Source organism: Mixophyes fleayi, chromosome 1 (genome assembly GCF_038048845.1).
Source record: "Mixophyes fleayi isolate aMixFle1 chromosome 1, aMixFle1.hap1, whole genome shotgun sequence".
In the NCBI taxonomy this organism is placed as follows: Eukaryota; Metazoa; Chordata; class Amphibia; order Anura; family Limnodynastidae; genus Mixophyes; species Mixophyes fleayi.
In genome coordinates this window covers 203,849,583-203,868,843 of record NC_134402.1, presented here as the reverse complement: position 1 = coordinate 203,868,843, position 19,261 = coordinate 203,849,583, and the positions used below count along the sequence as shown (strand labels likewise).

General features: G+C 42.2%; 1 protein-coding gene across 9 annotated transcripts in view; it reads right to left on the bottom strand.

The window, feature by feature from the left end:
- The window catches only part of ADGRL3 (adhesion G protein-coupled receptor L3), a 958,921-nt gene that overhangs the window by 398,907 nt on the left and 540,753 nt on the right, over nt 1-19,261 (bottom strand). For all 9 annotated transcript variants that reach the window (XM_075204791.1, XM_075204784.1, XM_075204783.1 and 6 more), the window contains one exon: nt 12,089-12,211. In XM_075204791.1, coding sequence (XP_075060892.1) covers nt 12,089-12,211 — 123 coding nt within the window. The remainder of the gene's footprint in view (nt 1-12,088; nt 12,212-19,261) is intronic.

The window sequence follows — 19,261 nt, the reverse complement described above, 5'->3', positions numbered from 1 at the left end:
TCGTATCAAGGGAGCCCGGTTCTTTACCAAGTTGGATCTTCGTGGTGCTTACAATTTAATTCGAATCAGGTCCGGTGACGAATGGAAGACAGCTTTCAACACCAGAGACGGGCATTATGAATATTTAGTAATGCCCTTCGGGTTATGTAATGCCCCCGCTGTTTTCCAGGGTTTCATTAATGAGATCTTCCGGGACTTGTTATATGTTTGTGTCGTCGTCTATCTGGACGACATATTGATCTTTTCGCAGGACCTGCCTTCTCATCATCAACATGTGGCAGAGGTCCTTTCTAGACTCCGGAAAAATTCATTATTCTGCAAGTTAGAAAAATGTTCATTCGAGTTGCCCCAGATTCCATTTCTGGGATATATTGTCTCCGGAGTTGGTCTTCAGATGGATCCAGAAAAGGTGAATGCTGTATTACATTGGCCTCAGCCAACTACTCTTCGTGCAATTCAGCGGTTTTTAGGTTTTGCCAATTACTATAGACGCTTCATTCAAGATTTTTCCTCGATTGCATCTCCTATTGTGGCCCTAACTCGTAAAGGGGCCAATACTAAACAATGGTCCTCTGAGGCTCTTCAAGCCTTCCAGTTTCTCAAAGAGTCCTTCTTCTCTGCTCCTGTTCTTTGACAGCCTGATGTGACGCTTCCCTTCTTCCTAGAGGTAGATGCCTCTAATGTTGGTTTAGGAGCCATTCTCTCCCAAAGATCAGAGCAACAAAAATTCCATCCTTGTGCCTTTTACTCTCGGGTCTTCTGCCTGCGGAGAAGAATTATACCATCGGGGACAAGGAGTTGCTGGCTATAAAAGTAGCATTAGAGGAATGGAGATATTTGTTGGAAGGAGCTCATCATCCTGTGACAATTTTTACTGATCATAAAAATTTGTCATATTTACAGTCTGCTCAATGTTTAAATCCTCGTCAAACAAGATGGTCTCTTTTCTTTTCTCGTTTTGAACTAATCATAACCTTCAAACCAGCTGCAAAAAATAAAAAAGCAGACGCACTATCTCGAGCTTTTGTGACGTCCTCAGACGTTGAAGATGGTCCCAACCACTCTATATTAGACCCCAAATGTGTTTCTCTGGCTGCTTCTTCCACTAAGGTGCTACCATTTGGGAGAACCCTCGTGCCTCCTGCTCTTAGGAAGAAAATCCTTTCGTAGTTTCACTCTTCTCGTTTTTCTGGACATTCTGGTGAACGCAGACTTTTGAAATTCTTTCTCGAAGTTACTGGTGGCCTTCTATGAGGAGAGATGTCAAAGATTTTGTGGCTGCTTGTGAATTGTGTTCCCAGTTTAAGACTCCCCGCAGAACTCCAGCGGGTTTGCTTCAACCACTACCCATTCCTTCCAAGCCGTGGACCCATATTAGTATGGACTTTGTTACTGATCTTCCTCCTAGTAAAAACTGCAATACTATTTGGGTAGTGGTGGACAGATTTTCGAAGATGGCACATTTCGTTCCTTTGACCGGTTTACCTTCTTCATCTACTCTGGCTGATTATTTCATCAAAGAAATCTTCCGTATTCATGGATGTCCTTCCGAGATTGTTTCAGATAGAGGAGTACAATTAGTTTCCAGATTCTGGTGGGCCCTCTGTAAGACCTTGGGTATCCGATTATCACTCTCATCCTCCTACCATCCTCTATCAAACGGACAAACCGAAAGGGTCAATCAAGATCTTGAGACTTTTATAAGGATGTTCTCTTCAGCCAACCAAGACAACTGGGTAGACTTGCTTCCATGGGCTGAATTCGCTCATAACAACATGTATCATGAATCATCTTCTAAAACTAAATTCTTTGTGGTTTACGGTCACCATCCGTCTTTTCCGGAATTTCGTGCCCTCCCTCCCACCCAAGTTCCTGCTGTAGAGACTGTTTGTCAGACCTTCAAAAATATTTGGTCTCAGGTCAAAACCTGTTTAAAGAAGACATCTGCCAGATATAACTCTTTTGCAGATAAAAAGAGACGGGCTATTCCACCACTTAAAATCGGAGATCGTGTTTGGTTATCAACCAAAAATATTCGTTCGAAGGTCCCATCTATGAAGTTCGCTCCTCGTTTTATTGGTCCGTATAGGATCATTCAAGTGATAAATCCAGTGTTTCAAACTTCTACTACCTAAGAACCTTTGTATTTCCAATGCCTTCCATGTTTCTTTGCTCAAACCTCTTATCATCAACCGTTTCTCGCTCCCTCCTTCAGCACCTCGGCCAGTTCAAGTTCATCAAGAGGAGGACTTTGAGATTACTCACTTATTGGATGCAAAAATTTCGCGAGGAGTTCTTCGTTTCCTCGTTCATTTGAAGGGCTTTGGTCCTGAAGAACGGTCATGGATTAAAGCAGAAGATCTCAACGCTCCAGCTCTTCTTAAGAAGTTTTATTCCAAGTTTCCGGACAAACCCGGTTCCAGGTGTTCTGTGCCCACCTTTAAAAGGCGGGTACTGTCACTCACCGGACTGTGAGTGCCATTTCTCCTGTGTTCAGGAACCGTGGCCGTCCGCCATCCTGATGGTCTGTGCATGTGCAGCCCTTATTAAACCTTCAGTACCTGTTGCTTTTAATTGATTGGATGATCAGGCAACCCTCCCTATTTAAACCACCTGTGATCATTACCTGGTTGCCTGATCTTGGAGTCTCATTCCCCATGAGCCTCTGAAGGTGTTCCTGTGTTTCCTCGTGTATTCAGCTCCAGCTGATTCCTGTTTACTGCTATTGTGGTTTCCAGACCACTTCAACTCTCCTGTGTTCATCGTGCCTGCACTCAGCTGATTCCTATCTGCTACTACTACCGGACTCCAGTTCGTCTCAACTCTCCTGTGTTCAGCGTATCTGCTCTCCGCTGCCTCCGTTACTACTGCAGGGTTCCAGACCGTCTCAACTCTCCTGTGTTTATCGTGTCAGCTCTCCACTGATTCCTATCTGCTACTGCTGCCGGATTCCAGACCGTCTCTACTCTTCTATGTTCAGCGTGTCTCCTCTCCGCTGCCTTCGCTACTACTACCGGATTCCAGACCGCCTCTACTCTCCCGTGTTCAGCGTGTCTTCTCTCCGCTGCCTCCGCTACTACTGCCGGATACCAGACAGCCTCAACTCTCCCGTGTTCATCATGTTTCCAGTTTTACTTACTACTGCTTCCTGAGTATTGCTTCGTTGATACTGGATTACCTGCCGTGCGCTGCACCAACCTGATTACCGCTTCCATCCTCCAGTGGTCTCTCCTTCAGCCGTTCAGGTATCCCTGCACGTCTCTCTGACAGCCTGCTCTCCTGAACCGCGGTATGCATACTTTCCATTGACTTTGCTTTTGTATTGCATATCCGTCTGGACTGTGTTGTGTTCTTCTCCGGAGTCTCCTATCCACTGAAGTTATTGTTACCATTGACTTTGTTTCCTATTACCTGGATCGCTATAGTGACTTTGTATACTTCAAGCAGCGCTTGTCAGTTATTATTGTATTGTGGATATCATCGTGGGATCAAGTTCTGTGTGCCCCGTGTATCCTCTGCTTTACATTCATCTCCTCGTGCCCCTCCTCACATATATATAGCAGTGGTACAACTTGCTGACGCAGACCGCTGACTCTCACTACCTCCTCGCTACTCCTGGACATTCCTCCTCACTATAGCAGTGGTACAACTTGCTATACGCAGACCACTGACTCTCCTCACGTTTACTTGTCCATCTGGTTCCTCGTGTACATACATCTACTCATTACCAGTTGCTGCTAGTCATAGACTTTCCTTGAGCATTCTCTCACCATCTGCTGATTCTCCTGTTCCGTTGTCACCCTGCTACCAGAGGACCATAGTACCAGCTATATTACTCTGGTAAGTCCATCATCTGGTGATATCCTGGGCAAAGACTCCTAGTGCCCGTGACAAGTAAGCAGTTTGGGGGAAGACAACTATAAGGCAATTTGAGGAGAAGCTGGAGATCAAACAATGAGTGGGTCAGTATGCAAACATTTTATAAAAGTCTAACGATAACTATTCAAATATAATGAAACTTTTGTTTAGTTAGAAATTTTTATAAACTTACACCAGGGAGGTAAATGTGTGAAGCTCCGTTTTCTGCAAATCGCTGGAAATCGGCGACTTTGCAGGGGAAATTTAAATCGGTGATGGCTTGTAAAGGCAAGTTTGCTTTTACAAGCCATTGCCTCTTTAAATTTCCTCTGCAAAATCGCCAATTTCCAGCGACTTGCAGAAATCGGAGCTTCATACATTTACCCCCAGATTCTGATAATCGCTGTTTGTAGGGCTTGTATTATAGTAAGGCATGAGTCATAAAGTATTCAGTTGGTGCCTCAAAGTAATCAGTCCATGAAATTCAGGTTCTTGAAAGTTCTATCTATTTAGTTTTAATATAGCGTTCTAATAAAGAATTATTATTGCATTCACTATGATATTGTATATGTTATCGCTCAATGTAAGTAATTATATTCAGTATTATCATATATTAAGTTGTTACAGATCCACAGTAGTATGTCTTGTTCAAGTATAGTAAAGTTGCAATATCTAACTGTACACATCGGGGTCTTATGGTCCAGAAGAGAGTACCTGGATTAAAGTGTCTGTTGTTCACGCTCCATCTCTCATCAAAAAATTTCACCTCAAGTTTCCAGCTATGCCCCAATCTAAATCCAGTGGCCACTCGTAAGGGAGGGGGTACTGTCACACATCTGTCACACATCGGGGTCATAGCTGCACTTACCACATCCGCCGCTGTCAAATCACAGCTACCTGGGTCCCTCCCGTTATGACTCAAACACTACATCGAGATTGGGACTGTCCCATTGATTTTTGTTCCGGGTAAAACCCCACCGCTTTGCAGAGTCTATCCTCTTTCTATCCCTGAGACAAAAACCATGTCTGAATATATAAAAGAGGACTTGGAAAGGGGCTTCATTCATTCATCATCTTCACCTGCAGGAGCCGTTTTTCTTTTATGCAAAGAAAAAGGACGGTGGATTATGTCCCTACAACGATTACTGTGGTCTCCACGGCATTACCATCAAGAACCGGTATCCTCTGCCCCTCATCACAGAGTTATTTCACAGAGTCAAAGGTGCCCACATATTTACGAAATTAGATCTCCGTGAGGCCTACAATTTGAATCGCATCAGGTGTGGAGACGAATGGAAAACCGCCTTTAACACCAGGGATGGACACTATGAGTAACTTGTCTAGCCATTCGGGTTGAGCAATGCCCTGGCGGTGTTTCAAAATTTCCTAAATATAATCTTTCGAGACTTACTGTTTAATACTGTTTTGGTATATTTGTATGATATCCTCAATTTTTCCTCTGATATCCAGTCCCATCACAGACATGTTAAAGAGGTTCTCAGCCGTCTCAGAAAGAATAAACTATACTCTAAGCTGGAAAAATGCACTTTCGAAGTTGAATCCATTCCCTTCTTGGGATATATCTTGGGGACTGGTCTCCATATGGACCCAGAGAAGATGTAAGCGATTTTTAACTGGTCTCAACCATCTACACTAAAGGCAGTATAGAGATTATTGGAATTCGCTATTATCGAAAATTTATTTCTGGTTATTTTACTTTGGTAGCACCACTTACCACCCTCACCAGAAAAATAGCCAATCTTGCCAAATGGTCTAAAGAAGTCCAAACTGCTTTTCAGCTTCTGAAACTAGCATTTATTTCTGCTCCCATGCTCAGGCAACCAGATTTAACCCGTCCATTCTAATTGGAAGTTCATGCCTCATCTGTCGGAGTAGGAGCAGTTCTCTCCCAAAAAACAAATGATGAGCAATGGCATCCCTGTAGGTTCTTCTCCCAAAATTTTTTACCAGCTGAACATAATTATGCCATAGGGGACAAAGAATTGCTTGCCATCAAGTTGGCACTCGAAGAATGGAGGCTTTTAATTGAGGGAGCTTGTTATGCTGTCACGATATACACAGATCACAAGAATCTGCTCTACCTTAAAACTGGTAAGGGATGAGTCCACATCAGGCCCGGTGGGCACTATTCTTTTCTCGAATTGATATCCATGTTATCTTCCACCTGGTTCCACAAATCGCAAGGCCGATGCCCTGTCATGCTCTATGGTGGAAGAGGAAAGTTCCATCATTGTGGATCTGCAGCCTATTATCAGCCGACTTAGCATTGCAGTCGTAAAACTGAGTGGGATATAGGAGAGGTGGAGGGGGAAGTCTTTATGTCTAGATATATATATTATAGTGAGATGTGAGATTAGAGATATATGTATATGGGAATAATTAGGGGGCTTAATGCCATCGGTTCTGAGATTAGAGGGGCATACGTGGGTGGGAATTTGGCGGTAAGAAGGATGGGGTTTTATTCTAAATGGTAGGGGTGTTAATTATGGGTTGGGTACCAATTATCTGCTGTAGTAAATCTGACAGCAGTTTGAGCGATAGGAGAAGTGCGATTTTCAGGTGTCCGACCTGGTTGAAATGACTTTTACAAATAATTCCACAGAATAAACATTCTGGCGCATTAAAATCACGTCAGGTTAAATTGCGACCTAGACATTCTCGCTATTAAGGTGGTCAGTTAAGGAAGCGCCTCCTGTATAATGTTTAGTCTACACACCACCAAAGAAGCCTGGACCCCCCTCTCCACCAAAGAAAACTTCAAACATAAAAGGAAGAGTAAAAACCGAGGCTAACCCAGCAGTGGAGCGCACCATTGCCTGTGCGTTCCACTAAGAACCCGGAAGTTCGGCATTTGGAATGCATACATGTGTTCCAAGTGTCACCACAGGAAACTACTTCACCACTGACCACCGACAAAAAGGTCTCCTAGTCCACCTTGCCTCCGCCAAAAAGAGGAGTATATAAGAATTCACAATTGCTCTTATCAGAGCAAAACCAAGAGCCTTATTCTTTTATATTACCAAACACATCCATACACACTTCAACACTGCTTTTCTCTTATACACCATCACAACCTAACACCACAACAAAATAACAAAATACACTGAGCTATAAACAACCTACCCACACCACACTATAATATCCCAGAGACACATAACACATCCTTACTTACATAAGGTGTACAACCTAAAATCACAAGCTCCTAATCACTGAGCTATATCCATTTGAGCAAAAATTCACTGAGCTATTAACCACAGAGCTATAATCACAAAGCTAAAATAACTTAAAAATAATCTGAGCTATAATCAAAGAGTTAAAAACACTATGCTATAAACTCAAAACTGCTTCACAACCATTCACACAATATACATATCATTAGAGCTATAAACAGATAAACAAAAGAGCTGTGACATTAAAACCGCAAAGGACTATAATTATTTGCTGCAACATCAGCAATAGAAGTATATTGTCTGTATCGGTATTCTCTGCATATCCCATCTCTCTCTCTCTACAGAAGCCCTCCCACTTCTCTCTCCCTACAGGCACCCCTCAAGTTGTGCAACAGCAGAACCAACATAAAAATACCAAACTTACAGGAAACGGAACGCCTGGAACACCTGTAAAGGCAGCAACTACCTCCAAAACACACCTACATACGACAAGTGCAGACGTCCAAGGTAAACTCCCTTTAAAGGGTTCCTACAACTTCCACATATTTCTGATATTCCTAATTCTGACAATTTCAACACCATCTGGGTCATCGTTGACCGATTCTCCAAAATGGCGCATTTCGTTCCTCTCCGAGGTCTCCCATCATCACCTATACTGGCTCAGCTATTTATAAAGGAAATCTTCCGTTTGCATGGTTGTCCTAAAGAAACCATCCCAGATAGAGAAGTTCAGATTGTGGCGATCCTTGTGCCAAGCACTACAGGTCAAACTTAACTTCTCTTTGGCCTATCATCCCAAATCCAACAGGCCAATGGAAAGAGTCATTCAGGACCCAGAAACATTTCTCCATTTGTACATATCCTCTTCTAAATCTGCATCCCTGGGCAGAATTTGCTCATAATAATCATTATCATGAATCCTTGGCTTTCACTTCGTTTCACATTGTTTTTGGTATACACCCCAGGGTACCTTTGTTCACTCCACTTCCAACAGCTTCAGTAAGTGCCTCTGAAGTCTTCCTAAAGAATTTTGCAGGCCACTGGCACCAGGTACGGGAATCTATACTTAACGCATCCAAACGCTACAAAATTGAGACCCTCATAGGTACCGCAGACAAACACATCTCTCCTCTCACTCATGTCCTGTTGCCTAGCAGCGGGACGCTCTTCCGGGTCCTGGCAGCACAGTGCACGCATGCACAATATCTCGCGTCCAGTTGCTAGGCTAGGTTTTGACCCCTGGCCCGTTTCTGACTACTCTCCTGGTTATCTCCGTTGTACTGTGCTACCATTGGTTCTGATCTGGACTGTCCAACTATTCTTCTCTCATCACTGCACTGGTGATTATCTAAGAGAACTGTGACCTGTGCACCTCATACAGCCAAGTCCATACCTCCTTGCAGGGGTCCCTGGTGAACACTGGGGGTGCGTTAGACTCCGCACCTCCCTGTATAATGCCATTACAGTGAAAAATCGTTATCCTCTCCCTTTCATCCCAGAATTGTTTGACTGCATTCGTGGGGCACAAATTTTCACGAAATTAGGCCTCAGAGGTGCCTATAACGTCATCAGAATACGAAAAGGGGACAAATGGAAGACCGTGTTTAACATCAGAGACAGGCATTACGAATACCTGGTCATGCCCTTTGGACTCTGAAACGCCTCGGCACTCTTTCAGGACTTCGTTAATGACATTTTAAGAGATCTACTTTATCGGTCGGTGGTTATCTATTTGGATGACATCTTAATCTTTTCTCAAGACCTCTAGTCCCATCGGAGGCATGTAAAGGAGGTTCTCTCCTGGTTACGCAGATATCACTTATACTGTAAACTGGAGAAGTGTTTCTTTGACTGCTCTCAGGTACCCTTTATGGACTACCATCTGCTTACGAACTAGCACTTCTTTTTATCAAAGAGATTTTCCACCTTCATGCCTGCCCGAGTGAAATCATCTCTGACCACGGAGTACAATTTGTCTCTAGATTTTGGAGGTCATTCTGTAAACATCTTGGTATCAGCCTAATGTTCACCTCCAGGTACCAGCCGCAAACAAGTGGTCAAATGAGTGGATTAATCAGGATTTGGAGTCTCAGGTGCTATTGTTCGGAACAGCAATCTTCTTGGTGCGAATTCTTGCCTTGGGCATAATTTACGCATAACAACCACTCCACTGGCAATTCTTCCTTTTTTACCATCTTTGGGAGACATCCTATGCTACCCACCTTTTCTGACCTTCCAGACTCTTCGGTACCAGCCGCGCAGAATATGGCTTGCAATTTTTCCCAACTGTGGTCCCAGGTACGATCCAAGTTAAAGCAGTCCACGGACCATTACAAACTATTTTTAGATCGCCAGCGGAAGACTTTACCAGTACTTCGGGTAGGCGATAAAGTGTGGCTCGCCACCCACAACCTCTGACTTAAGGACCCCACTATGAAATTTGCACCTCGCTATATTGGTCCTTTCAAGATTACCCATGTTATCAACCCTGTAACCTATAAGCTCCAGTTACCTGTCTCCCTTCGAATACATAACACTTTACACATTTCCCTGTTAAAACCACTTATTCTCAATAAATTCTGCAATAATGGCTCTCTGTCACCTCTTGTCAAGACTATCCAGGGCGAAGAATTTGAGGAGGAACGTACTCTTCGAGGGAAGCATCAATTTTTTATTCACTGGAAGGGCTACGGGCCTGAGGAGAGGTCGTGGGTCATCAAAGAAGACCTTCATGCCCCACCTCTATTAACAAAATTTCTGAAGGATCTTGTGGCTGTGCCCGAGAGAGGGGGGAGGGTACTATCAGGCGCTGCCTCTGCACCCCTCTTAGGTGCGAGAGATGGACGCCTCTCTCCTCTCACTGGCATCTCGTTGCCTAGCAACGGGACACTCTTCTGGGTCCTGGCGGCAGAGTGTGTGCATGCGCAATACCTTGTGTTGTCATTCTAAGCCTGTTGGCGGTCAGCTATGTTCTGACCACCGAGACCGCAGGCTATAATCAGGAGGTACTTCCTTCTATTTTAACCTCACTCTGGCACTATTAGGGTCCCAGAGTACTGGTTCATCCTGCTCCAGTGTTCCTGTTTGTTCTATTGCTACTTGGTTCCTGATCCTGCTTGTAATTGACCTTCCCTGTGGATTCCATTTTGTACTGCTCTATTTTTTCTGGTTTTGACCTCTAGCCCATTCCTGACTACTCTCCTGATTATCTCCGTTGTACTGTGGTACCATTGGTTCTGATCCAGACTGTCCGACTATTCTTCTCTCATCACTGCACTGGTGATTATCTGGGAGAACCGCGACCTGTGCACCTCAAGCAGTCAAGTCCATACCTCCTTGCGGGGGTCTCTGGTGAACAACGGGGTGCGCTAGATTCTGCGGCTCCCTGTTTAGTTGCGCTAATACCAGTCAGTGAAATTTCCAGTGATAACTAGGTGACACCTGGCAACAGAATCTGGCTGTCTATTCGCAATCTATGCCTCAGAGCTCCATCTATGAAATTCGCTCCTTGCTTTATTGGACTGTTTAACATCTCCCGGGTCATCAATCCAGTGTCCTACAAACTACATTTACCATCTTACTTCAAGGTACCAAACTCTTTTCATATCTCTCTCTTAAAACCACTAGTACTAAATCAGTTTTATACACCCAAATTGGTTTCAATTAATCATAACAAGTAGCATCATTTGGGCTATCAACGAATAATAGTTCTCTATTCCTAATTTTCATTTTAAAGCTAAGAGTATGGAATGACGATTTCTATTTTAGGAATGTGATTATGCCTCCTCTTTATGTTATAGATTTAGCTTTAAATGATAAAACTTTTTTGCTCTTCATAATATATTGGTACAGATAGTTTAGTATACTCAGTGATAAATATAAAGAATAATCATTTTACATTTTACAGTACATATTTATCCAGGTATAAATCTTATGATGATAGCTGAATATATTAGTATAAATCAAATTATATATCTTATTTTGGTAGTTAGACAGATTTAGTATGATGTTAGTAACATCCTATCGGGTCATTTAAGACTAGGCATATTGAGGCATATGAAAAGTCATATAACGTAATAGTTTACTGAACCAAATTTATCACTTGATACAGTATACCTACAAAAAAGGGCAATAGTGGCTCCACAATAAATATGTACTGTAATATGATATCCCCTTATATGTAGTAGGTTTGCAGCTGTGACTGGTAATCATAGTAGCGAGAATTTTCCTTGAAAGGCCATTATAAAACTAAAATGACTATGACTCTATCACTCAAGCACATATTCTGGATAATTAAATAGAATGCAATATTTAAAAAAAAAAAGAAGGTTTTTTTAATCTTTTTATTTTTATTTTAAATGGACATAAGTGACAATTACAATCGGTGAAAGAACAGAAACATTTAGGCACACAAAAAAAAGTTTAATGATACCGTATTTCCCTTTTTTGTGGCATCACTTTTTTTAACTTTAATAGTATTTTTATTGATTTTGAAAAAATAGGGGATACAGAAAGCAAAAAGGGGAGGGGGTAGCGGAAGGACATCATAAAAAGGGGAAGGGGGGTGCATTGTTGGAAATAACACAACAATATAGTAACACTATTTCACCATATGTGGAATCACTTTTAACTAATTAAAACATGAGTAAATAGAAAAGAAATATATTTTTGGTGAAATTCATCCTGTATAATTCATTCCTCTTGCTACCTGGTCCCTTGGCTTTAAAGAACCTCAGTCAGAAAACCCGATGGACAAACATGGTTTCTCCACTAACAGTGTGTTCTTCAGCCATGCAAACTTGTGCTGGCAAAAGTTCACAGTGTTCACTGTCTATATTTCTATCAGAGGGGACATGGCAGGAAGTGAGGCATCAACACTCACGGAGGAGAAAATTTAAATATAATTTAAATTTATATTAAGTAGTCTTATATAGATTGTTGTGAAATATTAAGAACATACTACTCACAATACTACTCACATAAAAATATATATGTATTGAATCAATTAGTAAAAAAACTGTTGTGTTACATTTACTTACCATTGCGTCCATTTTGTCTAAGTGTATTTGAAGACAGTTGAATAGAACTACCATGCCCCAAATTCTGTGGAAATTTTAGATCTTCCAAACTCACATCCGTACTTAGTCTGGCAACTTCAAGTTCTATTAATGAAACAGAATTTGTTTTTCAATGCAAATATAATTTAAATTAATGATTAGAATTGGCATATACATGTGTGATGAGAACAGTGCAAATTGCAGTAAAACTGACAGTTCATACTTTTCATGACTAATGATCAAGTTCATTGCAGGTTAGCAATAGGCACCTATGGTTTCTTTGGTGTTGCTCCTCATTCCATGATGCTTATCATTGAGCCCAGCTGGGACTAGTCATTGATCATTGCTCATGGAAGTATTATCAGTAAATTTCCCCTGCATACCTCACAAAATTTAGATATGTTAACTTGGGTCAAAATATGCAAACCCAGTCCTCAATACACCCTCTTTTGTAAAGCACTGCCCACTTCTTTTTTTTTTAATTGTTTATTTGCAGAGGCAAAAATACATAAAAAACTGTGTGTGACAGGATGGACCGCCTAGGTCACCCTGGGAACCAGCTGGGCTTACTTTGTCACCGTTCCCTTTTTTTTATCCTAAATGCGCCCTCTAACCACAGTAGGAGGAGCTTAAGCTACTGCCACCACTGTACTCCTTAACGGCATCCAGGACCGCGTTCCTTCTGGGTAACTGTTGCTGCTAGTGTACCCCGTTGCTGGTGTACCTGGGCTGGTACCCCTGACCTCTTCCTATGGATCAAGGTTGCTGTGGATGAATCCCCCCTGGCCTATCACACTGACCAGAGTTGCTGGGTAGCGGGCAGAGCGGTGGTACCGGAAAGCTGGGTCCAAACCTCAGAACAGGTGGTAATGGATTAGAGTTGGGTCTAATCTGTAGATCACAGAAATTTCAGCATGGAAGATGTTGTCAAGCAGGTCTTTGAAGTAAGAGATGTTTATTTAGCTCCAGTAGTCCTAACAAGGACAGTTCATACTGGTTGAAGGTACCAGTGATCAAGAGGTCAGAAGAAACAATAATGATACATATCAGTACAAACCAGTGCTGTTTTATACAGCTTAGTAGGGGGTAAGCCAGCCCCCTGAGCTCTTTTGCTGGCCCCAAGAAGTCTGAATTATTTTTAGTATCAAGATGCAATATGTTTCCCCAAACATGGATTTAAATGCAATTTATACTTAACAAAATTTACACTTATCTGTGATATCCTACATTACGTGCTGTCTACATTGCTAGGTTTCCTGTTTGTCTAACAAGATCTGCACACAAGTAACAATTCCCTGTTGTGTATTCAATTGCTGGTCACTCACATTGAACAGACTTACTTAGTATTTCCTGCTATCAGTAAAACAGACTGCCTCCCAACTTATGTCTAATTGGAGATTTCCTCTAGCAAAGTTACAAAACCCCAAACAAGACATTACCATACAAAACAGATCCCAATGTAACACGATAAATGCACTTGCAACGCTATATATTGGTGCCTGCACAACTAATTGAAATACATTTCTACAATAAATTATTTCTACATGATCCAGCCACAAATAAGTTATTTATAAGTGATCTAACCGTGTACAACCAATAAGCACAGAAGGTAAAGGACAGTATAGTCAACCATTTACATTATCGTAAATATTAAAATACTTAAAAACTTATAAGGCATCGAGAGATCTAGATACTTAATATTCAACAAGTTTAGAGGCATACAATCTTTAAATTAGTAATCTCTAGTTACAAAATCCTTGGTACCCAGGTTCGACAAAATATAGCAAATTTAGAACAATTTTAAAAAAAATACTCGTAAAATCAATAGGGGGGTCATTTGCCAATATTCTGGACTCATACCATGATGTTAAACCAAAGCAGGACTGTATTTGACCTTTGATAGAAATAGGCAATGAGTCAATGTAACTTTCCCAAAGCTGAAAGAATCCTTTAGTCAGGTTTTCTTTACACAAGAAAGATTCCAATCAGTCCATCCTAAAAATATGAAACAACTTAGTTTTAAACATTGCCAGAGATGGTGAAGATTCTTGAGTCCACATCTGCAATATACTTTTTCTGGCAACCGCAGAAACAATCAATAGCAATTTACTGTTTCCTCTTTTCGTCCCAAATGTCTTAGGAGTAAATACCAGGACCGCCAACTCCAGAGTTGAAACATTTCTCTATAAGAGCTACAAGATAGAGTGTTGAGTAAATATACTAATGTCTTAAGATTTGCATCAACTGAAATATGAGGAAAAACATACTACCAATGGGATAACCCTGAAGATGTTTTGGCACACTCAAAGGAGCTTATCAGGAATTTATAGTGTACTGAGATAGCTTTCCTACCTGAACATGGCCTGTCTAAGAACCGATCTAGGTCGTTACTCCAGTCAGCAGGATGTAAAAACTTTAACTTTCATGTCTATCCTGAAATATTGCAAATACCTGTGAGTGCGGAAGTTCAAATTTATCCAAAATTTGATGTATAGTAAGAGAAACCTGTGAAGGAACGTTAACCAATAATTTAACACACTTAATGCCCCACACATAGCAATAATTAAAAGGATGAAGGGCATGACCAGATTGAAAATCTGGGTTATGCAAAAAGGGTAAATACAATGAATAATTGATGTTCAATTGAAACTAACAATGAATAAAATGCCAGGCTGTTCAGACTGTCATCAAAATTGAATTATCCACACTATCCCTTATAATTTTTTGTTTATGGAGATGAAGACAACAATCAGGCTTACACCAGAAAGGAATGATTGTTCCAAATCATAATTTGCAAAAGTATTACCAAAATGTAACCAATCTCTAATAAATCTTAAAGTTCCTGCATAACCGTATAGTTTTAAATTGGGAAAAATTAATGCCACCCTCTGACATACTTCACTAGAGCTTAAGTAGGCTTATTCTAGGCCGCTTAGATTTCCATATACAGTTTCTAAATTCTCTATTCAGTCTCATTTCATCTGATAGTGAAATAATATAGGCAACATTTGTAATGGATACAATACTTTAAGAAGCACTATCATTTTAATTAGAGTGACTCGACCCAAAGCAAAGAGCCTTAAGTATTTCCAATTGGCCATTTCATCCACTGCCGTTTTAACCACTCTATTCATGTTGAGACTATACAGCTCATGAATGTTCTTTGGCAATTGGAAGCCAAGAAAGATGATAGATCTATTAGCCCAAGACAAAAAATACGACCTGATCAATAATGTTCTATACTCTAAACCCAATGACATTGCAACTGGCTTTGACTAGTTGATCACCCTGATACTCTTCCATATTCGCTGATTATATCAATAATACAGACAATGTTAGGTGGGGGTCAGATAAAAACAACAACAGATCATTAGCAAATGCAACCAATCTAATTTCCTGACTACCTGCCCTTATCCCAGATAATTGAAGATGGGTTTGTATAATACAAAGAAGAGGGTCGAGTGCCAGGTTAAACAAAAGTGGTGAAAGGGGGCAACCCTGTCTAGTGCCCTGTTTCATTGTTATGTGTGCCCAATAATAAAGAGAAAAAGTTTTGGATTACTATAAAGGAATCTAATAATCTATTAATCTATCTAATAATAATCTCTAAATATTCTTGTCCAAAGACCTTGTTTCCAGTACTAAATGAAGATGTTGCTAAGAGACCTTGTTAACAGCCTTTTCAGCATCGAGGCTTAAGACAATATTTGAATTTTTTTTTTTACTTTAGCAGACCCGGCCAAAATGGCCGCTATTGCAGTCCTAACCCCGTTTACTGAATATCTATCCCGGGTAAAACCCATTTTATGTGAGGTAAACATATCCGGCATAATAGATTGTAATCTGTTTGCTAAAAGAAAATAAGTTTTAACAAGGTAATGGGCCTATACAAAGAAACCAAGTCTGGGCTCTTTCCCGACTTACGAATAAAAATGGTATGCGCCAGGGGGCGTGGTCTGGACGCCATAGCTGCAGGACGTGCACCATACTAGCTCCGACCCAGCGTTGCCCCAAAATCCAGTTTTTGAGCCATAAACACTCAAGCCTGACCACAAAATTGTGGAAAATAAGAAATACAAACTCTATACGGGTCATCTCAGCCCTCTGACCTCGCTAGGCAGATCTAAACACCGCGACTGAGCTGCAGCCTGTCTTCCCGCCAACCTAGCAGGAACGGAGCGAGTACCTCTGGCTGTCTGCCATGAGACATTCTGGGCTTCCCAGCCTCATATGAAAAAACTGACCCACCACAGCAGAGACTGGAGCGGAGACAGAAGCTTAACACAACACTTAGCCAGCTGCAGCCATTCGGTCAGACCCAACGCTGCCAGCAGAGTTACTGCTTGAACTGGAGCACATCACTATCAACCGCGGCTTAGGGTGACTGCCCCCGCAAATTGGCCCTGGAGAGCCTGCTCCCGTGACCCTGGATGAGGCAACTTATCTGCAGTGAGGTCTGTGTTCAGCGGAACGGCCCAGCGTTGTTCTCCTGTCTCCTCCCTGTGAATCCCTGCATCTGCAGTGCTGGGATCTCCTCCTGGGCAGAAATTGATAGGTCCTGCCTGACTGATCGTCTTTGTTCACCTGAACCCTTCAGTGAACAGTGAGTACACCCTTTTCTTTTCTTTTCCCAAGTGGCTCACCTTCACCTCTGTTTCACCTCACAGTGTGAAACTCTGCTGCCACCCAGTGGCTACTTACAGAAATTACATCTTATGTATATTATATTTCCTGCTACATTATCAGCACCTATGACTGATATTCTGAACAACACTTTTAGAACCCAGTAGCGAGAAATTCAATGTAAATTCTCAATGAGCCTGTGAGCCTGAGGGGTCAAGATGATTTAACCGGAATGCTTCAACCATCTCTACATACATGACCAGAGTCCATTCTTCTTTTTCTACCCCCTCCAACTTCATTTAATTTTTTTTTTTTAATATTTTATTTCATTTATTTTTCTTCTCCTTTGAGATCTGAGAGGAACAGGATATACATAAAAGAAAAACAGCAGATTTTAAAACCTTGAAAAGAACTTGAAATACAGCTTCTATATTCACATCCGCTTCTCGGAAGGTGTCAACCTCCTCATCGCCATCTGATCAATCTTGCTCTTCAAATCCTACCTCTCAGCTGGACATAGACCCCCACAGTTCAGGCAGCTATAACTAATCTAGCGCATGACATTAAACTTACTTTCCAGCAGGAACTTAAGAAAGCGATTGTTGAATTCAAATCAGAAATTGCAGCTCTCGGCACTAGAACGGACAGTCTTGAATCAAAGATGGATGAATTGTGTGGAGCTCAAACGTCCTTTGAGCGAGAACTAGCGCTGCTTCGCTCTGAGGTGGACTCGGTGAAAGAGAAACAAGAAGACCAAGAGAATAGATCTCGGCGAAATAATTTGAGGATCCGTCATGTGCCAGAGTTGATTGTTATCTCTTCCATACCTGACTTCCTCTCTAGCCTCTTCAAACATTTGCTTCCAGATCTTCTAGACAGTGACATTCTGATGGATCGTGCAAATCGAGCTCTCAGAGCTAAACCAATTGCTGATCAAAGGCCGCGAGACATCATCGTACGTCTTCATTACTCACAAACGAAAGAAAAATACTTAACGCAGTTAGGTCCAAAGATACGATCAACTTCCAAGATATGCAACTTCAGATATTTCAAGATCTGGCTCCTTCCACTATCCAGAAACGCAGAGATTTACAGCCTGTGACGCGAATACTCCGTCAACACAACTTCAGATATAGATGGGAATTTCCATTCCATCTACAAGTGTTTACAGGGAATTCTATCCTATACGCCAAATCCTTACCTCAAGGGCAAGATATCCTTGCTAAACTCAAGATTCTTCCAGACCCCACGTCTTCTACAACACGTAGTAATCCCTCAAGATCTGATTTGGAACCTCCTCCTGACTGGACAACGGTGGAACGACGGCCTGCAAGATCTCCTGCGGCTTCAGACTGATCGTGAACTTTTGAAGGCCTCTAAAAGATCCCATCCTCCTTCATTTGGGACTCAGGGTCTAACACGCTGATTACCATGTGTCCTCCTATGTTACAAGAACACTGGTTTTTTTTGGTTTTTTTTTTTTTCTCGTTTAGCCATTGGGAAACCTAATAACTGTAAGGAACCCCTACAGCCGGCACAACACAACCCGGAGTCTACTCTGCCAGTCAGGTGTTCACTGGATCCCCTAATGGTGGGGACAGACTGGGCTGCGTACTGACAGAGGGTCGTGAAGTGTGTACCGGCTGGGGAGAACCCAGGCAAGCAGAGTGGAATCCAAGCAGAGGTCAGGGGCCGGCAGCAGACAACAGTACCAGTATACAAGCTGGGGTAAAGGGTCACGAGCAGACAGGGAGGTCGGTATTCAAGCCAGAGGTTAGGCTCACGAGATTCACAAGCAAAGTCCAAATCCAAGCCAAGGGTCATACACAGAGAATCATTAGAAGTTCAATAGACAGGAACAGGAACAAAGCAGGTCAGCAGACTGGGTAGCAGAAGCTATAACCGGCAGTGAGGCTGCAGACCTCACTGCCTTAAATACTAGTGGCCACCAATCAGAGCCTAGCTCTGAATCACACACAGCCCCCTGCATGATTAATGTACCACGCATTAATCAGCCCACAGGCTTGTTACATCAAGCCACAGGTTAGTTTAACTTCTGCGCATGCGCGCCCGGCTTCCTCCGTTGCCGGGATGCAGCGCAGGGCACAAAGCTTCCGACCGCACGGTCGTCCAGGATCCGGAAGTGACGCCCCGGTCATCAAGGTGACGGCTGGGACGCCAGAGGGGGCCAGATGCGAGCCGCGGCAGCTGTGAGTACGCCGCGGCTCGTGACAATACCCCCCCTTGAGGAGGGGTTAAGGCACTCCGACACCCGGGTTTCCTTGGAAATTTCCTGAAGAACTCCTTCAGTTGTTTAGGAGCATGGAGTTGTCTCCGGGGAATCCAAGACCGCTCTTCTAACCCACGATTCCTCCACTGCACTAGGAAGTGCACCTGACCTTGCACTTTTTTAGAATCCAAGATCTTCTGAACAACGTATCTTGGTGGTCTGTTTGAATTTCTCTCAGGCAAACTTGAAGATTGGATTTGACTAGGATATAATACCGGCTTCAATAAAGAACAGTGAAATGT